Source organism: Colletes latitarsis, chromosome 1 (assembly GCF_051014445.1).
Source record: "Colletes latitarsis isolate SP2378_abdomen chromosome 1, iyColLati1, whole genome shotgun sequence".
NCBI classification, from domain to species: domain Eukaryota; kingdom Metazoa; phylum Arthropoda; class Insecta; order Hymenoptera; family Colletidae; genus Colletes; species Colletes latitarsis.
In genome coordinates this window covers 42,050,214-42,068,709 of record NC_135134.1, presented here as the reverse complement: position 1 = coordinate 42,068,709, position 18,496 = coordinate 42,050,214, and the positions used below count along the sequence as shown (strand labels likewise).

Below are 18,496 nucleotides of genomic sequence, written 5' to 3'. Positions count from 1 at the left end.
GACTCTGTGCAGGCCAATCCAAAACAGAAAATTTTTTAGTATTGAGCCAATTTTTCACACTTTTAGCAGTGTGCTTAGGGTCTCGATCATGCATGAAAATTACATTTTCTTCTTCGAATGGCATATTTTCAACAGCATCTGTGAGATGATCTTATAAAATATCTTTGTACATATACTGACTCATGATGCCATTAATTTGGTGCAGTGATCCAACACCAAATGCTGTTAGGCACCCCCAAAACATTAGGGATCCGCCGCCATGCTTTACCGTTTGCTTTACATGTCGTGGTTTAAACCTTTCATTTTTACAAATCCAGCACCAAGACATGCCATCTGAACAAATTCTGTTAATTTTGGTCTCGTCTGACCAAATAACCCGTTCTCATTCAGTAGTTGTCCAGTTTTGATACTTTTTGGCAAATGCCAAACGAAGTTTAATATTTTTCTTTGATAACATTGGCTTCTTTTTCTTCTTAATGCTTCTAAAGTTAACTTGTTTGAGAGTCCTTCGTGTTGTCCACTTACTTATTTGTATATTCGTATCTTCTTTTAATAATTGTGTAGCCATGGTGGCACTTGAAGCTTCACCAGATGTGACAAACCGTATAATTCTTCGTTCATCCTGCGGCGATAAGTTTTTTGGTCTTCCTCCAACATTAAGTAATATATTTCTGTTTTACAAGAGCAAGAAGGAAAGTCTCACACTAGCGTTCTTTATCATTTTCCCGAAATTGTGCGAAATGTCGAGCTCACGTTCAGGTGACTCGTGCGGTAGTATATGCCTGCTATCCCCACCACTCTGTTAGACGCTAAAAAAGTTCGTCGTCGCTATTGTCGATTTCGATGCACTCAATTATGCCCAATCTGGCCACACTGGTTCAGATGCGTGTCTGTGACAGACTGAACTGCGAAAGGGTTAATAGCTTGTCTTGGTTAGACAGGTTGTTTCAGATATATCTGATTGGCAGAGTCAAACGGATTGGGATCCTGAGATATGAAGACCAATCGCTGTGACGTACAGAGTAATCGGGAACTAATACTGTCATTCCCATGATTATCCGGTATCTAACTACGATTGTTTGCATCGTGCTATCACATTCGAGCGGATTACTGTCATGGTTAGATGCATGACAATTCGATTGAAATGTTACATTCGCAAGAACCGTGTAGAGCCACACCGAGCGGCTAGGGGTACTTTCGAGGTACTTTTTTTCGTTTTAAATCACTGAAACGCATCTAGACTGATTATCAATAATTTATTGATAAAGATAGAGTCTTGTAACTCGACTATAATATGGGACGTATGTTAATAACGTATTCAACTTTGTATGTAACGAAGTTAACATTCTCCTGTTAATCTCTCAGGAAAGAAGGATCAATTAAATAAAAGTAAAAACCAAGAAACAAATCCAGATACTGTAATATATATTGAGGGACCAAGTCCTTAATAGTCTCGCGTCCATCACATTAACACTAGATTTACAGGCATTGATTGCACATATTGATACCTTTCATGTTGATGATTATTTTAAAATGCGATTTTTCTTTTAATTAGAATATATACTCATGACATTATATCGATCAAATTCAACATAAATTGTTAAAAAATAATATTTACGCTTCCTGTAATTTGAAATATGGAATGTGTAATTTTAAATGCAATCCAACTTGTTCACCTTTCAATGTTCCAAACGCAAACAAAAAAACTATAACGTTGCTTCGTGAATTTTATTGTCGAACACTCCTCGCGAGTTTTTTTAACTCATCGATCGTAAATCGATTAAATTAAAAGCTGTTGTCCACGGTCGGTATTTCGTCTTGGTGCAAGGAATTCCGCTGAATCGCACTTCGTGTTGCTTAGTTCGGGAAATCGCGCTCGCGGTTTCGGTTCACCGAAAATCAACGAAAGTGGTACGAAGGATTCCGCTGAATCGCGTTTCGCGCTGCTCATTTTCGAGCAAACTTATTTTGTGGTTCCTCGAAAATCACGAGAAATCAACGCCAGTAAATACCAGGGTCGAACGTAACAAAAATAGTAATTGCATCGTAAAATTGCAATAGTAAAACGCATCGTTAAACCGAACTTTCTTTTTAACGTATTGTAATTACTTTTTCCGAGATTTTTTAATTACATAATGTATAGTTCAGATAGTAACATTCGTGCAGTGTTTGGACTTCCGGTGACTCGACCAGGTTTACAACATAGAATCACGTTTTAGTCAAGTTAGTTGGACCACCTATAGGTGCAAAAAATATAGTGGATCACGTGGAAATGTGAACTGTTATTTGAATAAAATTATAGAACTTCTAAGACTCTAAACTAACCCAAGGTTTGAGCAAAATTTTCATTCGTAAACTAAAAGTCTTATTAATTGAAATAAAATAAAATTTACCCAACTATGATCTCATCCCTCAAAATGTTTTATTCCTGTTCAAAGTCACCTTTGCACTTCTACCAATGAATACAGATTTGGTCCAGAAGTGGAAAACGTGAAACGTTTAATTTTATATTCTGATTATTATTATACATTATTTGACAAATTATTTAACCGTTTGTTTGGACGATCGAAACTCGAGATGTGCGATCTGTAAACCGGTTAACAGCTCAACAATGTCGCTCAATTTTCTCCCCCAGGCAATAATCATCGCCCTGGTGCTTGGTATCATCATAGTCGTGACCGTGATCGACAACATTTTGGTCTGCGTCGCCGTGTGCCTCGTTAGGAAGCTACGAAGACCTTGCAACTATCTGCTGGTGAGCTTGGCATTCAGCGATCTCTGCGTTGCGATTCTGGTAATGCCGATGGCGTTACTCTACGAGATTTCCGGTAATTGGTCCTTCAGCAAATTTATGTGCGACCTTTGGGTTATCTCCGATGTGCTCAGTTGCACGGCCAGCATTCTGAACCTCTGCATGATCTCCGTCGATCGGTGAGTGGTATCATAATAGCATAAGTTCGACGTGCGACCAGACTTACAGCAATGATTCTTAAAACGAACCTCGGTCGTGATTCGTAAATTGAACGTTTCTGTATCTAAAACCGTGCTATTTATCAAGTTAAATTATTCAATAATTTAATAATATAATAGAACGTGTATCGTCAAATGCATTAAACTTCGACTAAATTAAATATACAGGGTGTTCGGTCACCCCTGGGAAAAATTTTAATGGGGGATTCTAGAGGCCAAAATAAGACGAAAATCAAGAATACCAATTAATTAAATAGACATACCCCCGAAATCCTACCCACTTTCGAGAAAAAAAATCGAGTAGTTGTTGAAATTTTTCGACGAAAAAAAAATTTTTCAAATCGTTCTAAAAAAATTATTTTCGGTTGCGGGGGTCAGTTACAATCATTTTTGGTCATTACACATACCCCCGAAATCCTACGTACTTTCGAGAAAAAAATTATTTTCCGAAAATATAATGTCTGACCATTCGTCGATATGTTTCACTGAATTTTCATGCGAATCTTTAAAACATCATAACTTCTAAACGGATTGGACGATTTTAATGTTTAAAAAAGCAAACGACGCGTATTTTGGTCGAGAATATGTAGAAATTATAACAATATTGAAGAAGTTGTTCCTTGACTCCGTAAAATAAGAAAAACCCCATAAAAATGGTCCAATTTTCAAACAGCCATAACTCCAACAATAGTGAATGTATTTCAATGAAACTTTTTTCTGAAGTAGAACTCATAGGTACCTACAAAAAAGTATTAGACAATTTTTCCGTAGGGCGTCAAATAAAATTACTAAAAATCAAAATCGAATTTTTAGGAAAAATCGACGGGGGGCAGGTGCCTAAATTTTTCGGCGAAAAAAAAAATTTCAAAACATTCTGGAAAAATTATTTTCGGTTGCGGGGGTCAATTATAATCATTTTTGGTGAATAGGCATACTCCCGAAATCCTCCGCATTTTCGAGAAAAAAATTCAGTATGGGCGGAACTTTAAACGTTAATAACTTTTTAACGAAGCCTCCATCAACAAATTGCTATTCTTGATTTTCGTCTTACTTTGGCCTCTAGAATCCCCCAATAAAATTTTTCCCAGGGATGGCTGAACACCCTGTATAATTTATAAATTTTTACTAATTTGTATTTTTGAATTTCCCGGGAAAAAGATATTGTTTTAATGCTTTCGAGAAGGAATGTATCAACGGTGGTTCTGTGTATAAATATCTGGTGTTGAAATTCGTTTTCACTGTACGAGAAATGAACGTGCTAACCTCGGAACGATGTTCATTTTAAGAATCATTACTGTATTAGGTGTCTGGGCTAGTTTTGAGGATTTAAAAGTTGTCACGTCGTTTCAAATGTCAAACTTCTCTACAAATTATTCCACAAATTTTTAGTGCGATCGAAAATGAAACGAAATAAAGAATATCATCGATACTTATTACTTTATTGCTTTGGTTTCGATGATTCAAAAATCGTGGTTTTAGTTCGAAAGACAATTGACTTTGTTGAATGGAAACTCTGTAAATCAACCGTTTCTGATAGTTTACAAGCGACGAGAAAAATTCACAAAGAATTCATTTATTGCCAGAAAAGTGAAAAATATTTTAAATAAAATATAATTTATTGCCCTCTAAAGCAAATGTGCTTGTGCGAAATATCCCTCGAAACTGGCCGGAATACCGAATAATTAATTTTGGCGGGACGTTGGAATAAATATTTATGGGATACGAAATTAATTCTTTCCAAACGAATAACGATATAATACAGAATGAATCCTAATATGCGAGACCCATTTTAACTGCAGATTGAAAATACAAAAATAACGAAACATATTCATATAAACGCGTGCCCTATTTGTTCTCGAATTATAGTCATTTTTCTCAAAACAAAATTAGACCCTTAATTTAAAAAGTGATGCCTCTTCAGACCGTTACAAACTCATCCAAACGGAAAAAGCTTCGAAATTTATAGAAAAGTTAAAACCACTTTTCAAGAATATTTCTTACCAAACCACAACGATGTCACGAAAACGATATTAACGCTAGATTTACAGACATTATTTGCACATATTTTTATCGAAATAGTAAAACAATAATAAAACCAAACAGATTTTAAACTGCTGCCTTTGGTGAACCGAGCAAACCTTTAAAATTAATATCTCTGTGGCAATGTCAATGCATCGATCGAATTCAACAATAATTATTAACAAATAATATTTACACGGTCTGTAATTTTAAAAATAGAATCTAACACCCGTCAGATTGATAAGTTCCGTAAATTTAGTGTTAAAATGAAACTCGTGGAACGGTCGAAGTAATAGAAACTAGCCGAGATTATATAACTTTGGAAAACCGATTTATTTAGAATAAAAACGCACGAACTTTCCGTTCGATCCAATACGTGATGCGTCGAAATACGTCCTAGGTGCTTATTCGAAGCAGTTCCGTGCACCTTCCGTTAACACCATCGATGCCTGTTCCATTTAATCAGCCATCGTAACGTATTTGATTAGCAAGTCGTGTGCAAATGCAGCGTTGTGTCGCAGATTCTGCGCCATAACGAAACCACTGAAGTACGGGGTGAAGAGGACGCCGCGACGGATGGCCTTCTACATCGCCCTGGTTTGGTTAGGAGCAGGCTTCATTAGCCTGCCACCATTGCTGGCAATGGGAAACCAATACATTCACTCCGAGACCGGTCCGACGCAGTGCATGGTCTGCCAAAATTTCTACTATCAGATTTATGCCACCCTGGGCAGCTTCTACATACCCCTCTTCGTCATGATACAGGTAGGCTTTTTGCTGAATTCGCTGTGCAACCGATCCATCGATCCGACAGACGCAGCTGTGAACAAAATTATGTGAACAGATAAAGGAAACAAGTATAAATGAAATTTAACCGAAGTAGTATAACTATTACGCACCTAACTTTGATATATTATACAGGGTGTTCGGCCACCCCTGGGAAAAATTTTAATGAGGGATTCTAGAGGCCAAAATAAGACAGAAATCAAAAATACCACTTTGTTGATGGAAGCATCGTTAAAAAGTTATTAGCAATTAAATTAAAAAATTTCAATTCGTTCTGGAAAAATTATTTTTGATTGCGGGGCTGAATTACAATCATTTTTGGTGAATACAGGTAACCCTGAAATCCTAACCATTTTCGATAAAAAAATTCGAGTAGCTACTGAAATTTTAGCTAAAAAAATTATATTTAATTACAGTGGGTAATTACAATCATTTTTGGTCATTATACATACCCCCGAAATCCTACGTATTTTCGAGAAAAAAATTCCTTACCGAAAATATAATTTCTGGCCAGAAATGTCTGCCCGAATTTTCATGCGAATCTTCAAAACGTCATAACTTCTGAACGGATTGGACGATTTTAATGTTTAAAAAAGCAAACTACGCGTATTTTGATGGAGAATATGTACAAATCGCAAAAATATTCGCAAAGTTGGTCCTTGACCCAGCAAAATGAAAAAAACCCCATAAAAATGGTCCAATTTTCAAACAGCCATAACTCCAACAATAGTGAATGTATTTCAATGAAACTTTTTTCTGAAGTAGAGATCATGGGTACCTACAAAAAAGTATTAGACAACTTTTCTGTAGGACGTCAAAGAAAATTACTAAAAATGAAAAAGGAGTTTTTAAGAAAAATCGACAGGGGTAGGTGACTAAATTTTTCGGCGAAAAAAAAAATTTTTAATTAATTCTGAAAAAATTATTTTCGGTTGCGGGGGTCAATTATAATCATTTTTAGTCATTATACATACCCCAGAAATCCTACCCACTTTCGAGAAAAAAAATCGAGAATATGTAAAATTTCTCGACGGGAAAAAAATTTTTTAAATCGATCTAAAAAAATTATTTTCGGTTGCGGGGGTCAATTACAATAATTTTTGGTGAATAGACATACCCCCAAAATCTTGCGCATTTTCGAGAAAAAAATTCAGTATGAGCGGAACTGTAAATGTTAATAACTTTTTAACGAAACCTTCATCAACAAATTGGTATTCTTGATTTTCGTCTTATTTTAGCCTCTAGAATCCGCTATTAAAATTTTTCCCAGGGTTGGCCGAACACCCTGTATGTCTTTATGGTACATTATTATTGAAATTAATATCTACTGTGGTCCGATAATAATATAAAATATAATTTATTCGGGTCTAATAAACCATACAGCGAAATTACAAAGGTAGCGAAGAAGAAATATTTTGTAAAATTCGAAGGACAAAAATAAGTAGACATATTACAACATGAGAAATATAAATAAGCGCGAAGTACCCTTTTCTCACTCACGCAAAAGTCTCAAACGAACTATTTGGTTGATGTGTAAGCTTTGCATGAAACTGTTTGTAAGGAAACAGCAGAATGTCAGTAAGAAAAGAATTTTCAAATTAAATTCGTAATTCGATTATAACAAACTCCTGAAATAAATTAAGTTACTGCATTCTAGCAAAAAAGTGTTTACAATCAAATATTGCAACAAAGAGTGGTCATAATAAATACATAGTAGATACAATTTACATTTTTATATATTTTATTACCTATTCACTTATTTTTGTTCCTTGGCAATTAATCAACATTTTCGTTAAATATACCTCATTTCAACAAAAATGTAAATATTAATTTCAATTATACGTTAAATAATCTATGTGTCATAAAGATATATAATATATAAAATTTAAGTGCATAATAGGTATATTACTTTGGTTAAATTTAATTTATACTTATTTCTTTTATCTGTTCACTTAATTCTGTCTGCAACTGTATGTAAAAGTTCAGAGAATGTTATCTCGAGAAAGAATTATTCTGTTGTTTTGGATTATTATTGTACCGAGCGAGACCCTTAGGACGATTGTAGAATACTCTTTCTTAAATTGTTATTCTCAAATTGAAATTTTTACAGTTTCAATTAAAAGGAGATATTCTAGTCTAGTTTCATTTCTTTAATCTATTTAGAGATTTTTTTTACAGTAAAAGTATATGTTTCTTAGTTTTCAAATTTTGCATACATATTTGTTTATGTTTTACGAATGTTCGCAATTTTTTTCAAGTGGAAATAATCAAAACTGACTGAATTGTACGTCATTGAACAAAGTTCTTTCAAAAAGAAAGTGTTCTACTGGCTGACATGATCTCAATCGTCTTGCTTTTATCTGAGAAAAATCAAAAGGATTCTTGATTAGTATGATTGTGATTATGATGTGAATAAAAATGAAAGAAAAAAACAATATTCCTTGTTGCTTTTTCAGCTCGCTGACCACGAAAAAAGGTCAAGAAAATCGATACTCGAAATTTTAAGTGTTTTGTAAATTTTCACTATTTTTGTTCAAAGAAGCATTGAAAAAATGATCGAATAGGTGAATGCATACGTTGCTCAAGGCGTGAAAAACTTTTCGGCACACGACTTGTGCTTGCGTCAAAATCAACCACAGTCGAAGGGTTAAAAATAAATTAGATGCTGTGTCTTTTAAATGCACCAAAGTAAACTCTTGACGAAAATTGAAGTCTGTCGCGAATTTCAACGCTTCCCTAATTTGAAGTCTAAAGTGGCTCCAAGAGGAAGCACAGAAATCCAACTTTAAATCCAAAAGTCTTCCTGACCCTAATTTCAACGTTAAGCTCGATATCTTGGATGAATTAATGCATTATCTTGCGAGACATTTCTATAGCGCCAAGATATCGTCGAGAACAGTGGAGAAATTTATGCAAACTAACTTTATCCTATCATAATTCCAAAATTACTTACGTCTTACGAGGTTCTTGTGCATCGTTCAATTTTCACGCATTTTAGTAGAAAGCCATTACGTCTTAAACTCGAAAACGCGCTTGTTTTATAACAGCGTCTCGAACTGTTAAACTTCATCGAGTTAATGGAGATGCTGACACCGTGAACTTATTAGGTGACTATCGGAATTTAATAATACGATATGGCAACCGACAACGAAGTTAGTTATCTTGATTTAATGAAACCTCATTAATACGTTGATCAAGGGTATCGCGTTACCGAATAAATCATTTATGGATCAGCGGAAGAAATGATTATAAAATCTAACGTTCACTAACTAAAAATCGAATAGGTTCTTTGTACGAAAATATTTTATTCTTTCAGGCATTGCTACTAATTTTTATAACGAATGTTTCATTGGTACAATAAACTCTTGTAAATAACGATTTATATAAAATTAAAGCTTCTTAACGGTTTCGATCTTGGAATAAGCCCACTAGAGAGAAATGTGAGTAAAATATTTTAGAAATCGTTTAGTTATCGACGTGTAATTTTTATACGAAACTTCAATTTACGTAAAACCGATATTAGTATAAAACGACGTCGAATATTGATGTGCATTTGAAAATACTCTTTACATCTCTGTCAGAGCTTAACAGATACTCTTTTATACTCTTTTTACTAAACTTACTGTAATAAATTCCACGCTTTTGTGATTGCACCGTATAGATTTTTGCTATTAAGTTTTATCGTAAGTAGTTGGAATCGAGAAAGGACCTATATCCTTCTGTTATAAACATTTGCAGGAGTTTAAAACTGAGCTTTATCCAGTTAAGCCGAGAAAGAGTTCTCTTCTCACGGCGTTCGATCGGTAGCGAGCGATATTAAACTATAAAACGGTGTATACAAGATTACAAAATCGCTATTATACTATTTTATAGCGTTTCTACTTAATGCCGCTGAAATCGATACCACTTAATCCGTTACGATCGAACAAGAATGAGACAAATGGAATCGTTAAACAATATACGTCGCAGTTCCATGGAATTTTTATTTACTTTCCACTTCTATAAAGTCCAATGATGGAATCCCAGATGGATTATATTATCTAACAAATTGATTCCTTTCTTCGCGATATCTTCTTACAAAAAAAAACTCAGGTTAACGATAGGTGTCTCGACACGGATTAAAAACCGCCATGAATGTGTAAAGATCGTGAAAGTTTTCGACGATCGTAAAGTTTCGATGAGTTTCGAAACTTTCAACGGATCTCGAACATTTTGCATAAATTAACAAACGAATTTGTAGACTCCTAAAAGCTTCCATTAACTTTTATTTTAAGAAATGCACTTCCCACGTTCCAATGACTATTCACATTTTAATAAATTGTCAAACTTAAATTCGATTAAAATATTTATACGGTCTTCAAATCGAAAGTTGCTGACTGTATTATAAGAAACGGAGTACTCTGCAGCGCTTGACTTCTGACCTGTTTAACTATAAAACAGCTACTTATCGCGCTGTAAACATTAATAGTTATTAAAGAAAATAAATGCATGGATCGCGTAGCATTTTTTCGCGATAAATTCGTTTTCCCTTTGTCGAGCGTTACAACGATCTCCCGTTGAATTAATTAAAACCGTTATCGACGATATTGCGCGTCGATTACCCGCTTTACGCATGATCGGTTCGATTTTATAATTACGTAAAAATTATTCATTTCTCCGATGGAGTTTTGGTTTAATTAACGCGTAGGCACTGGGGCTGCATTAATTGGTCTTCTTTGTTACATAAAGAACGCAATAGAACGGCTATATTAAATCGACGAGATGCTAACTGGTAATTTATTTAGCGCGATTAAAACAGAAAATTCGTTCTGCGTACGACTCGCTTTGGTAGAATTCATTTGAAGATAAAACGTTATTTAGTCTCTGCGAAAATATTTAATACAACCCTCGAATATTCGATCTCCTGAATTTTGTAAAACGTTAATGGACTGCAGTAGCATTATTTTACACTAGAGACGGGCGAAATATTTATTTAAATCTATTTCTGTTCACTCTTTTATAAAATTATTATCGTGTTAGATTTGGAAAAGGTTTTAAATCAAGACAGCTGAATAAATAAAACTCTTATACAGGGTGTTCGACCACCCCTTGGAAAAATTTTAATGGGAGATTCTAGAGGCCAAAATAGGACGAAAATCAAGAATATCAATTTCTCGATTGAAGCTTCGTTAAAAAGTTATTAAAACTTTAAATTAAAAAATTTCAAATCGTTCTGGAAAAATTATTTTCGATTGTAGGGGTCAATTTCAATCATGTTTTGTTAATAGACATAACCTCGAAATCTTAACCATTTACGAGAAAAAAATTGATTACTATTTCTTATATTTTTGAATATTAAATGCAATCTGTAGTTTTTTGAGAATTAAAATAAATACATAAACATCCTAAGTCTTAGATAACGGAGGTTGCACCGTGTCTCGTTAACAAATATATCAAATTGAAGCAATTTTCTAAAACATTTGTTTACAAATCCCCGTCGCTAATGAGGCTCTGTGTCGGGTTGCAACGCAATTTGCAATCGTTCAAAGGAACAAGTTCGCATTATGCGAACTACATTTTCGATAAACCTTCGACAGAGCTCGGAACCAATTTGTCGTTAGCCCGTTACAAGCGTCGCGATGCATTTTACTACATTAATTAAAGCAGCACCTAGCGATAAAAGGGACACGCGGTCTCCGCGCGACGAGGATTCCACGGCGTGGCAATTATTTAACTGTTATTATGCCAATTCACGTTGACGTTCACGCGACCACAGCAAGGTGTCTGGGATCGTTTATTTTCAGACCGAGTTATGCCACGTTCCCGCCAATTATTTTCACGGGTCTGTTTGCCGCGCGCGAAACGTCCAATTAATCGGGAACGTAACGTCGAGGGTCGACAAAAATTGCGGACTGTTAATGATTGCGACGTCGCGTGGCCAGAAATTCGTACAACGAATGCTCCCATAAATTCGTTAAATTTATTATAAATTTATTATACTCTGCACGAAAGATTTCTAAACGTGAATACGCATCTTCCATATTCTTTCGTTAGATCCTTAAAACGCGAAACGTTTCGCGATTAAATTTCTTTTAGAATAAAATCGAAACGAAAACGTACCGTGTACAATTTGTAAAGTCAGTCGAAAATTAGAGACGCATTACGGGCAACATAATATCGAAGAAAACGGTCTGGAAAATTTATACTTATTAAAAACGGTGGAACAAGAACAATTGCCTAAAATATTTACGATTGACATTTGAAAATATTGATAAAAACCACATTGAAAATCTGCTAAATAGCATTCCTCGATGTTTAAAAGCAAATATTGCAGCAAAGGGTGGTCATATTAAATATTGATATTACATTTTTATATATTTTATTACCTCTCCACTTATTTCTGCCTCTTGGCAATTAATCAACATTTTCGTTAAATATAGCTCGTTTCAACACAAATGTAAATATTAATTTCAATTATACGTTAAATAATCTAGGTATCATGAAGATATATAATACATAAAACTTAACCTTTTAGACACGAAACGCCATTTTGATGGTTTTCGCGGATGTCATCTTTTTGAACGACGCGCCACTGTAATGGCTCAATCTAGTGGCGCCACTCTGGTGCCTCAATCTAGAAGCTCACTCTGATGGCTCAGTCGTTCACTGTTTGAGTTAAGTGATAGTTTTCATACTTTGTTTCACACAATTTTTGCCTTCACAACATTTTATAACAGTGTTAACAATGTACAGAGTATACAGTCTTTGTTTTGATACGCCAATGTCAGTGTCATTCAAATGTACTCGCGTGAAGAATAGTATTATCCCGCCCAAAATTCAGCCGTGCCTAAGAGGTTAAGTGCACAATAGTTATATTACTTATTTTCTTCACCTGTCCACTTAATTCTCTCCGCAATTGTACGTAAAAGTTCAAAGAATATTATCTCGAGAAAGGATTATTCTGTTGTTTTGGATTATTATTGTACCGATCGAGATTCTTTTTAGATGACATAACACGATTCAATGAGATTTTTTGGGGGATTGTAGAGTACTCTTTCTTAAATTGAATACACATTTTCTATATTCTTTCATTAGATTCTTAAAACGCGATACGTTTTGCGATTAAATTTCTTTTAGAATAAAATCGTAACGAAAACGTACCGTGTACAATTTGTAGAACGAGTCGAAAATTAAAGACGCATTACGGGCAACATAACCTCGAAGAAAACGGCCTGGAAAATATTTATAACGATCCTAGACTTACTTCGCGAGTATTGTTTCGACGCTACAATTACAGTAATAGCAGGTACCATTCGCCGTACATTACATGCTAATGAAATGTATCCGTATCGTATAACTCGGGCACAAGCATCTGTAGAACGCGATTACGGCTCCGCGAATGGGATTTTCACGTTGGTTACTTTATAGACGTTTCGGCGATCAAGAACTTGCATTTTATGTTTTATAGACCGACGAGACATCGTTCGACAGAGACAATGTTTTTAATCTCTATAATGAACATTACTGGGCATCCATAAATTTATTTTATTGATTTATTACTTGGGTATAAGAAAATTTAATGTAGACGTTTTGGGCCGAGATAGAACCACATTTTCTGCGATTACATTTTTTACGACAGGATTAGACCACATTAGTGCAAGATGTACGATGTGCTATGAGACTTGGATTAATTTTTTAACGCGACGGTGATACGCTACATTTTATTTAAAAATTACGATGAGAAGCTTGTGAATGTTGAATTGGCCTAGAATTGATACAATTTCAACAATTCGTTAATGAATATTACTGATCAAATATCTTGTTTGTATTTACACAGCTAATAATTCGTGGACTCGATAATCATCGTTCGACAAACCAAATATGCAAGTACCTATTTCGTGACATAATATTTCGAAAATGAAGAATAAAATTGCTGTTTAGTGAGCACAATAAAATATAATGCAGGAAATAGTTATGTATACGTATGTATAGAATAATTAGTCTGTTAAGAAAGTCATGAAAAAATGGTACTAAAATAATAATTGGACTCAGTCACTCAATATCAATTTGGCGGGAAATTTAATGGGTATCACAGCCGTCAATCTTGGTTTAAAAGAAAATCGCGTTGAAGCAATTTATCCTCGATATGGCGCTTAAAACAGCTCACCTGAAAAGCCTACTTTTGGCGACAGAAAAAATTTATGAAACCAATCTTGTCAAGTCATATTTTTCAATATTTCAAAATCGTCGACATCTTTTTAAATGGGACTAGATATTTACTATACTTAAGATATAATATTAAAATTGTTTGACACATTTTATATTCACATTTTTTCTTCATTTCCCTCGAGAAGATTGAATTACTGTTTTCATTTAACGATCCGTGCTAAAAAAGTTCGAGCTAGGTTGTAAAACAGTCTTATTCCCTTTCATTCTACTTGGTACACTTCTTCTATATAAATTTGATGAATAAAGTCGTTAAATAATAGAAAATATTATTAAAAGATAGTAGCACTAGATCGAGGCAAGAAACAATTGCTTTGGTTGAGCCTTTTACATATTCTTAATTTATAATTATTTGTCAATTTTATTTTTATATTTGTTATGATTTCCATGCGTTAGATTAAAATACGGTTTTATGAAATCTAAAACCCATCAAATTGACGAATTACTAAATATTTGGCGAGTTGAAGCCGTAGTGGTATAAATCTAAATTCTTCAAATTCGAGTTTATATTGGATTTGAAACCTTCAAGGTGTCTTCTATTTAAAATCGATTTACTTGTAAGTTTATACTTTGCCAAGAAATGGCGAAACTTTTATTTGTCACTAAACAAAGTTAGCAAAGCATTTCGAACCATAATGGTGAAAGTCCATCTTACGAGTCTGACTTGTGACAAAGATTTTGGCCCAAACATAAATATCACGAACCAGACTCGCGAACAGAAGGTCGGGCCAAACGTAAACATCACGAGCCAGGCTCGCGGACAGCAAATCACGATCGTGATTGTGTTTTAGTTCCTATCAGTACGCCACAAGAGTCGGTCACGATTCTTATAACCTCTGTTACACAGCAGTTTAGCATCAGTCTGGTCTGTTTACCGCGCGTTGACGCCTGCCGTTTGAGCCCGGATTTTATACACATTATACATATTACATTGTACGTTAAAAATTATTATCCATTATTACATTTTCACTAACTGATATATTTCCCTTCACTCCAGAATTTAAACACTCTTCAATTATTTTCACATACACAGATATTTTTTAACACTTTTAGATGTGTTTCTGTAACATTAATATCCATCTGAAATCAAAACATTATTTATGCGAAATAGCTAAAATGAAACACCACTATGACTCTCAACCCGCCATTTGCACGTGTGATTAAAAATTTCTCAAGTGATTCAAATTAAATTCGTTCCCCTGGAGTCTCCAATGAAATTCAAATCTCTGAACGCGACGCAAAGGCCCCAGAAAACGTAATGAAAATATTTAGATCACTTTTTCGTAGAAACCTCTGCTGAACTCGAACTGTTACTTTGTTCCAGGTCTACTACAAGATATTCTGCGCTGCCCGCAAGATAGTCCTGGAGGAGAGGAGAGCACAGAGCCATTTAGAGACTCATTGCTACCTAGACATAGAGCCCACGGCGCAGCTTCATCAACCGGTCGCCTCGAACCGTCAATTAAGCTCCGACATACAAACCGCCCAGGGAAGTCCGCCTGTGAAGCAGCACAGAAGTTCCAGCGCCTCGACGACGGTGAGTAGATTAACAGATTCTACAAGATAGAACGCCTCGCGCAGGCTTCGCTCGTTTTGTTTGCTATCGGTGTCGATCAACGAATCATTTACCCTCGTCCAACTCGCTCTTAACGATGACAAACCGGAAGCCCCAACGCTCGCCATGTTTACGCGCTGATCACTCCACTTATTGTGATTCGAAGAAATAGATTTTCTTTTCTCAAATTAGTAAAGATACATCGCGTTGTATAGTTTCAAAACGACGATCATCGGTGCAAAAATATAACAGCAGCCTCTATTTTGCAGTTTTACGACTTGGCGAGAATAATTGTTGTAAACGAATGTACGAAATAATTTGTCTCGACGAGAAATAATTTAGTTTAAGAAAATATTCTGAAGAAATTGGAAAGAAGTGTAATTTTGGACGTTATTGTTTTAATTATTTAATGAATGATTTGATGTGTTAACGACGAGATCTTGCAAGTCTAGGTCTCTTTGCATACGATTGTTTTTAATACGTTTTCGTTATTATAAGTAATTAGTTCGCAGAGAATATCATCAAAATCTATTTTTAAATGTATTTTTACACTGAGCGTATTCACCGTGTGAAAGGAGACCCAAGTGTATTGCCACTTCCAGGCCTGTTACAGTTTTAAATTGTCTATTACGTGCGTTTACGAGATTTCCCCAAAGATTTTTCTTTCTAAAGCACGGAACCAACTAAACCTCGGTGCTCCTAATGCTGTTAACGTTCGAATTATCGTGGCAAAACGTCGGAATAACGCGATGAAAACGTTTTAAAAACCGGTACTAGATTGGTGGAAAGTAATTAAACTCTGTGAAGTCTATCTTAGACTTTAAAAAATAATTAAATTATGTAATTAAATCACTGGTATCGCTCGATATTTCGCGTCGTCTTTCAATTTTTTATTCTAATCAACTTCAAAAAAAGAATCATAGAAAAATGAATCTTATTTTATCAACTTTTAATACTCGAAGCACGAATCCCTGTTTTCTTCTGTCCATTTAAAGCGATCTAATATTTACCATAACTGCTATTATAGATAGATTCTTTTTTAAATTCCATTTTCATAAAAATGTAACAGTTTTAACAAAAGGCAATAAAGTCACAGTACATAAACGATACGCGTAAGTTGGAGAGTTAATAAAAAATGAGGAAGAAAATAATTGTCGGTTAAGTCGATGTCCAAATTTTATAGCAATTGAAGTTATTAAATTTTATTCAACAACAAGGCATACCTTCTATCTTTTCAAGCATTTACTTAAACTAAATTACGTTTTGAAATAAATTATTTCGTACGATTTTTCATACAGTTATATTCGATTCTCAGTATTATTATAAGTCCTGAAACTACAAAATTCATGAGTTTATACTTTTACGCCACAGTATAGTAGTTTATTTAGTTTACTATCTCCATCAGCGTTATTTTTCATTCACAATTTGGTGGATAGCTTTGATCCTCGGAGCATGAACATAAGACACTGAAAAAATTACAAGTTTAATATTTTTCGATACTTGTGTGCCAAGTTTCAGAATCGAAAATTTTCACTTCGGTGACGTTCCTTTGACATTGCCCACATTCTAATCGCCAATGATACCACATTCTCTTTAACCCAAGACTGATCTTTCTTTCCCCTGGAAAGGATACAAGCAATTTTCTTATACGTTGGAATTTTACACACAAATATGTTAACAAGAAAAATGCATTAGGCGCATTTACTAATTTTTTAAACCCGATTTTATGATGGAACGTGGTATCTACTTCTTTATTTAGCACCCGTGCATATTTTTTTATATTACTGATTTTTCTTATTAGGAAAACATGGCAATGCCATGGTAAAATATATAATATTGGGTTTGAATTGATACAGAGCTGTTAATTAACAGTAGTTAATTCATCAGTATCATTAAGTGTGTTATAAATATACAGGGTGTTCGGCCACCCCTGGGAAAAATTTTAAGGGGAGATTCTAGAGGCCAAAATATGACAAAAATCAAGAATACCAATTTGTTGATGGAGGCTTCGTTAAAAAGTTATTAACATTTACAGTTCCGCTCATACTGAATTTTTTTCTCGAAAATGCGCAAGATTTCGGGGGTATGTCTATTCACCAAAAATGATTGTAATTAACCTCTGCAACTAAAACTAATTTTTTCAGAACGATTTGAAATTTTTTTTTCAGGGTAACCAGATCGTTATGATCAGACATTATATTTTCAGTATTGAATTTTTTCCTCGAAAATGATTAGGATTTCGGAGGTATGTCTGTTGACCAAAAATGCTTGTAATTGACCCCTGCAACCAAAAATAATTTTTCCAGAATGATTTGAAACTTTTCATTTTCGCCGAAAAATTTAGGCACCTACCCCCTGTCGATTTTTCTTAAAAATTCGTTTTTGATGTTCAATAATTTTGTTTGACGCGCTATAGAAAAGTTGTCTAATACTTTTTTGTAGGTACCCATGAGCTCTACTTCAGAAAAAAGTTTCATTGGAATATATTCACAATTGTAGAAGTTATGGCTGTTTGAAAATTAGACCATTTTTATGGGGTTTTTCTCATTTTGCGGGGTCAAGGACCAACTTTTCGAATATTGTTACAATTTCTACATATTCTCGACCAAAATACGCGTAGTTTGCTTTTTTAAACATTAAAATCGTCCAATCCGTTCAGAAGTTATGACGTTTTAAAGATTCGCATGAAAATTCGAGCAGACATTTCTGGCCAGAAATTATATTTTCGGTAAGTAATTTTTTTATCGAAAATGGTTAGGATTTCGAGGGTATGTCTATTCACCAAAAATGATTGTAATTGACCCCTGCAACTAAAAATAATTTTGTTAGAACGATTTGAAATTTTTTTTTTCATCGAAGAATTTATCCACTCATTGAATTTTTTTCTCGAAACTGGTTAGTATTTCGAGGGTATGTCTACTCATAAAAAATTATTGTAATTGATCCCCGGAACTGAAAATA

At 34.4% G+C, this 18,496-nt stretch overlaps 1 protein-coding gene across 2 annotated transcripts in view; it reads left to right on the top strand.

Annotated features, from left to right (window-relative positions):
- 5-ht7 (5-hydroxytryptamine receptor 7) overlaps nt 1-18,496 on the top strand; it is a 253,367-nt gene that overhangs the window by 102,944 nt on the left and 131,927 nt on the right. For both annotated transcript variants that reach the window (XM_076783333.1, XM_076783322.1), the window contains exons 4-6: nt 2,636-2,931; nt 5,511-5,754; nt 15,305-15,517. In XM_076783333.1, coding sequence (XP_076639448.1) covers nt 2,636-2,931; nt 5,511-5,754; nt 15,305-15,517 — 753 coding nt within the window. The remainder of the gene's footprint in view (nt 1-2,635; nt 2,932-5,510; nt 5,755-15,304; nt 15,518-18,496) is intronic.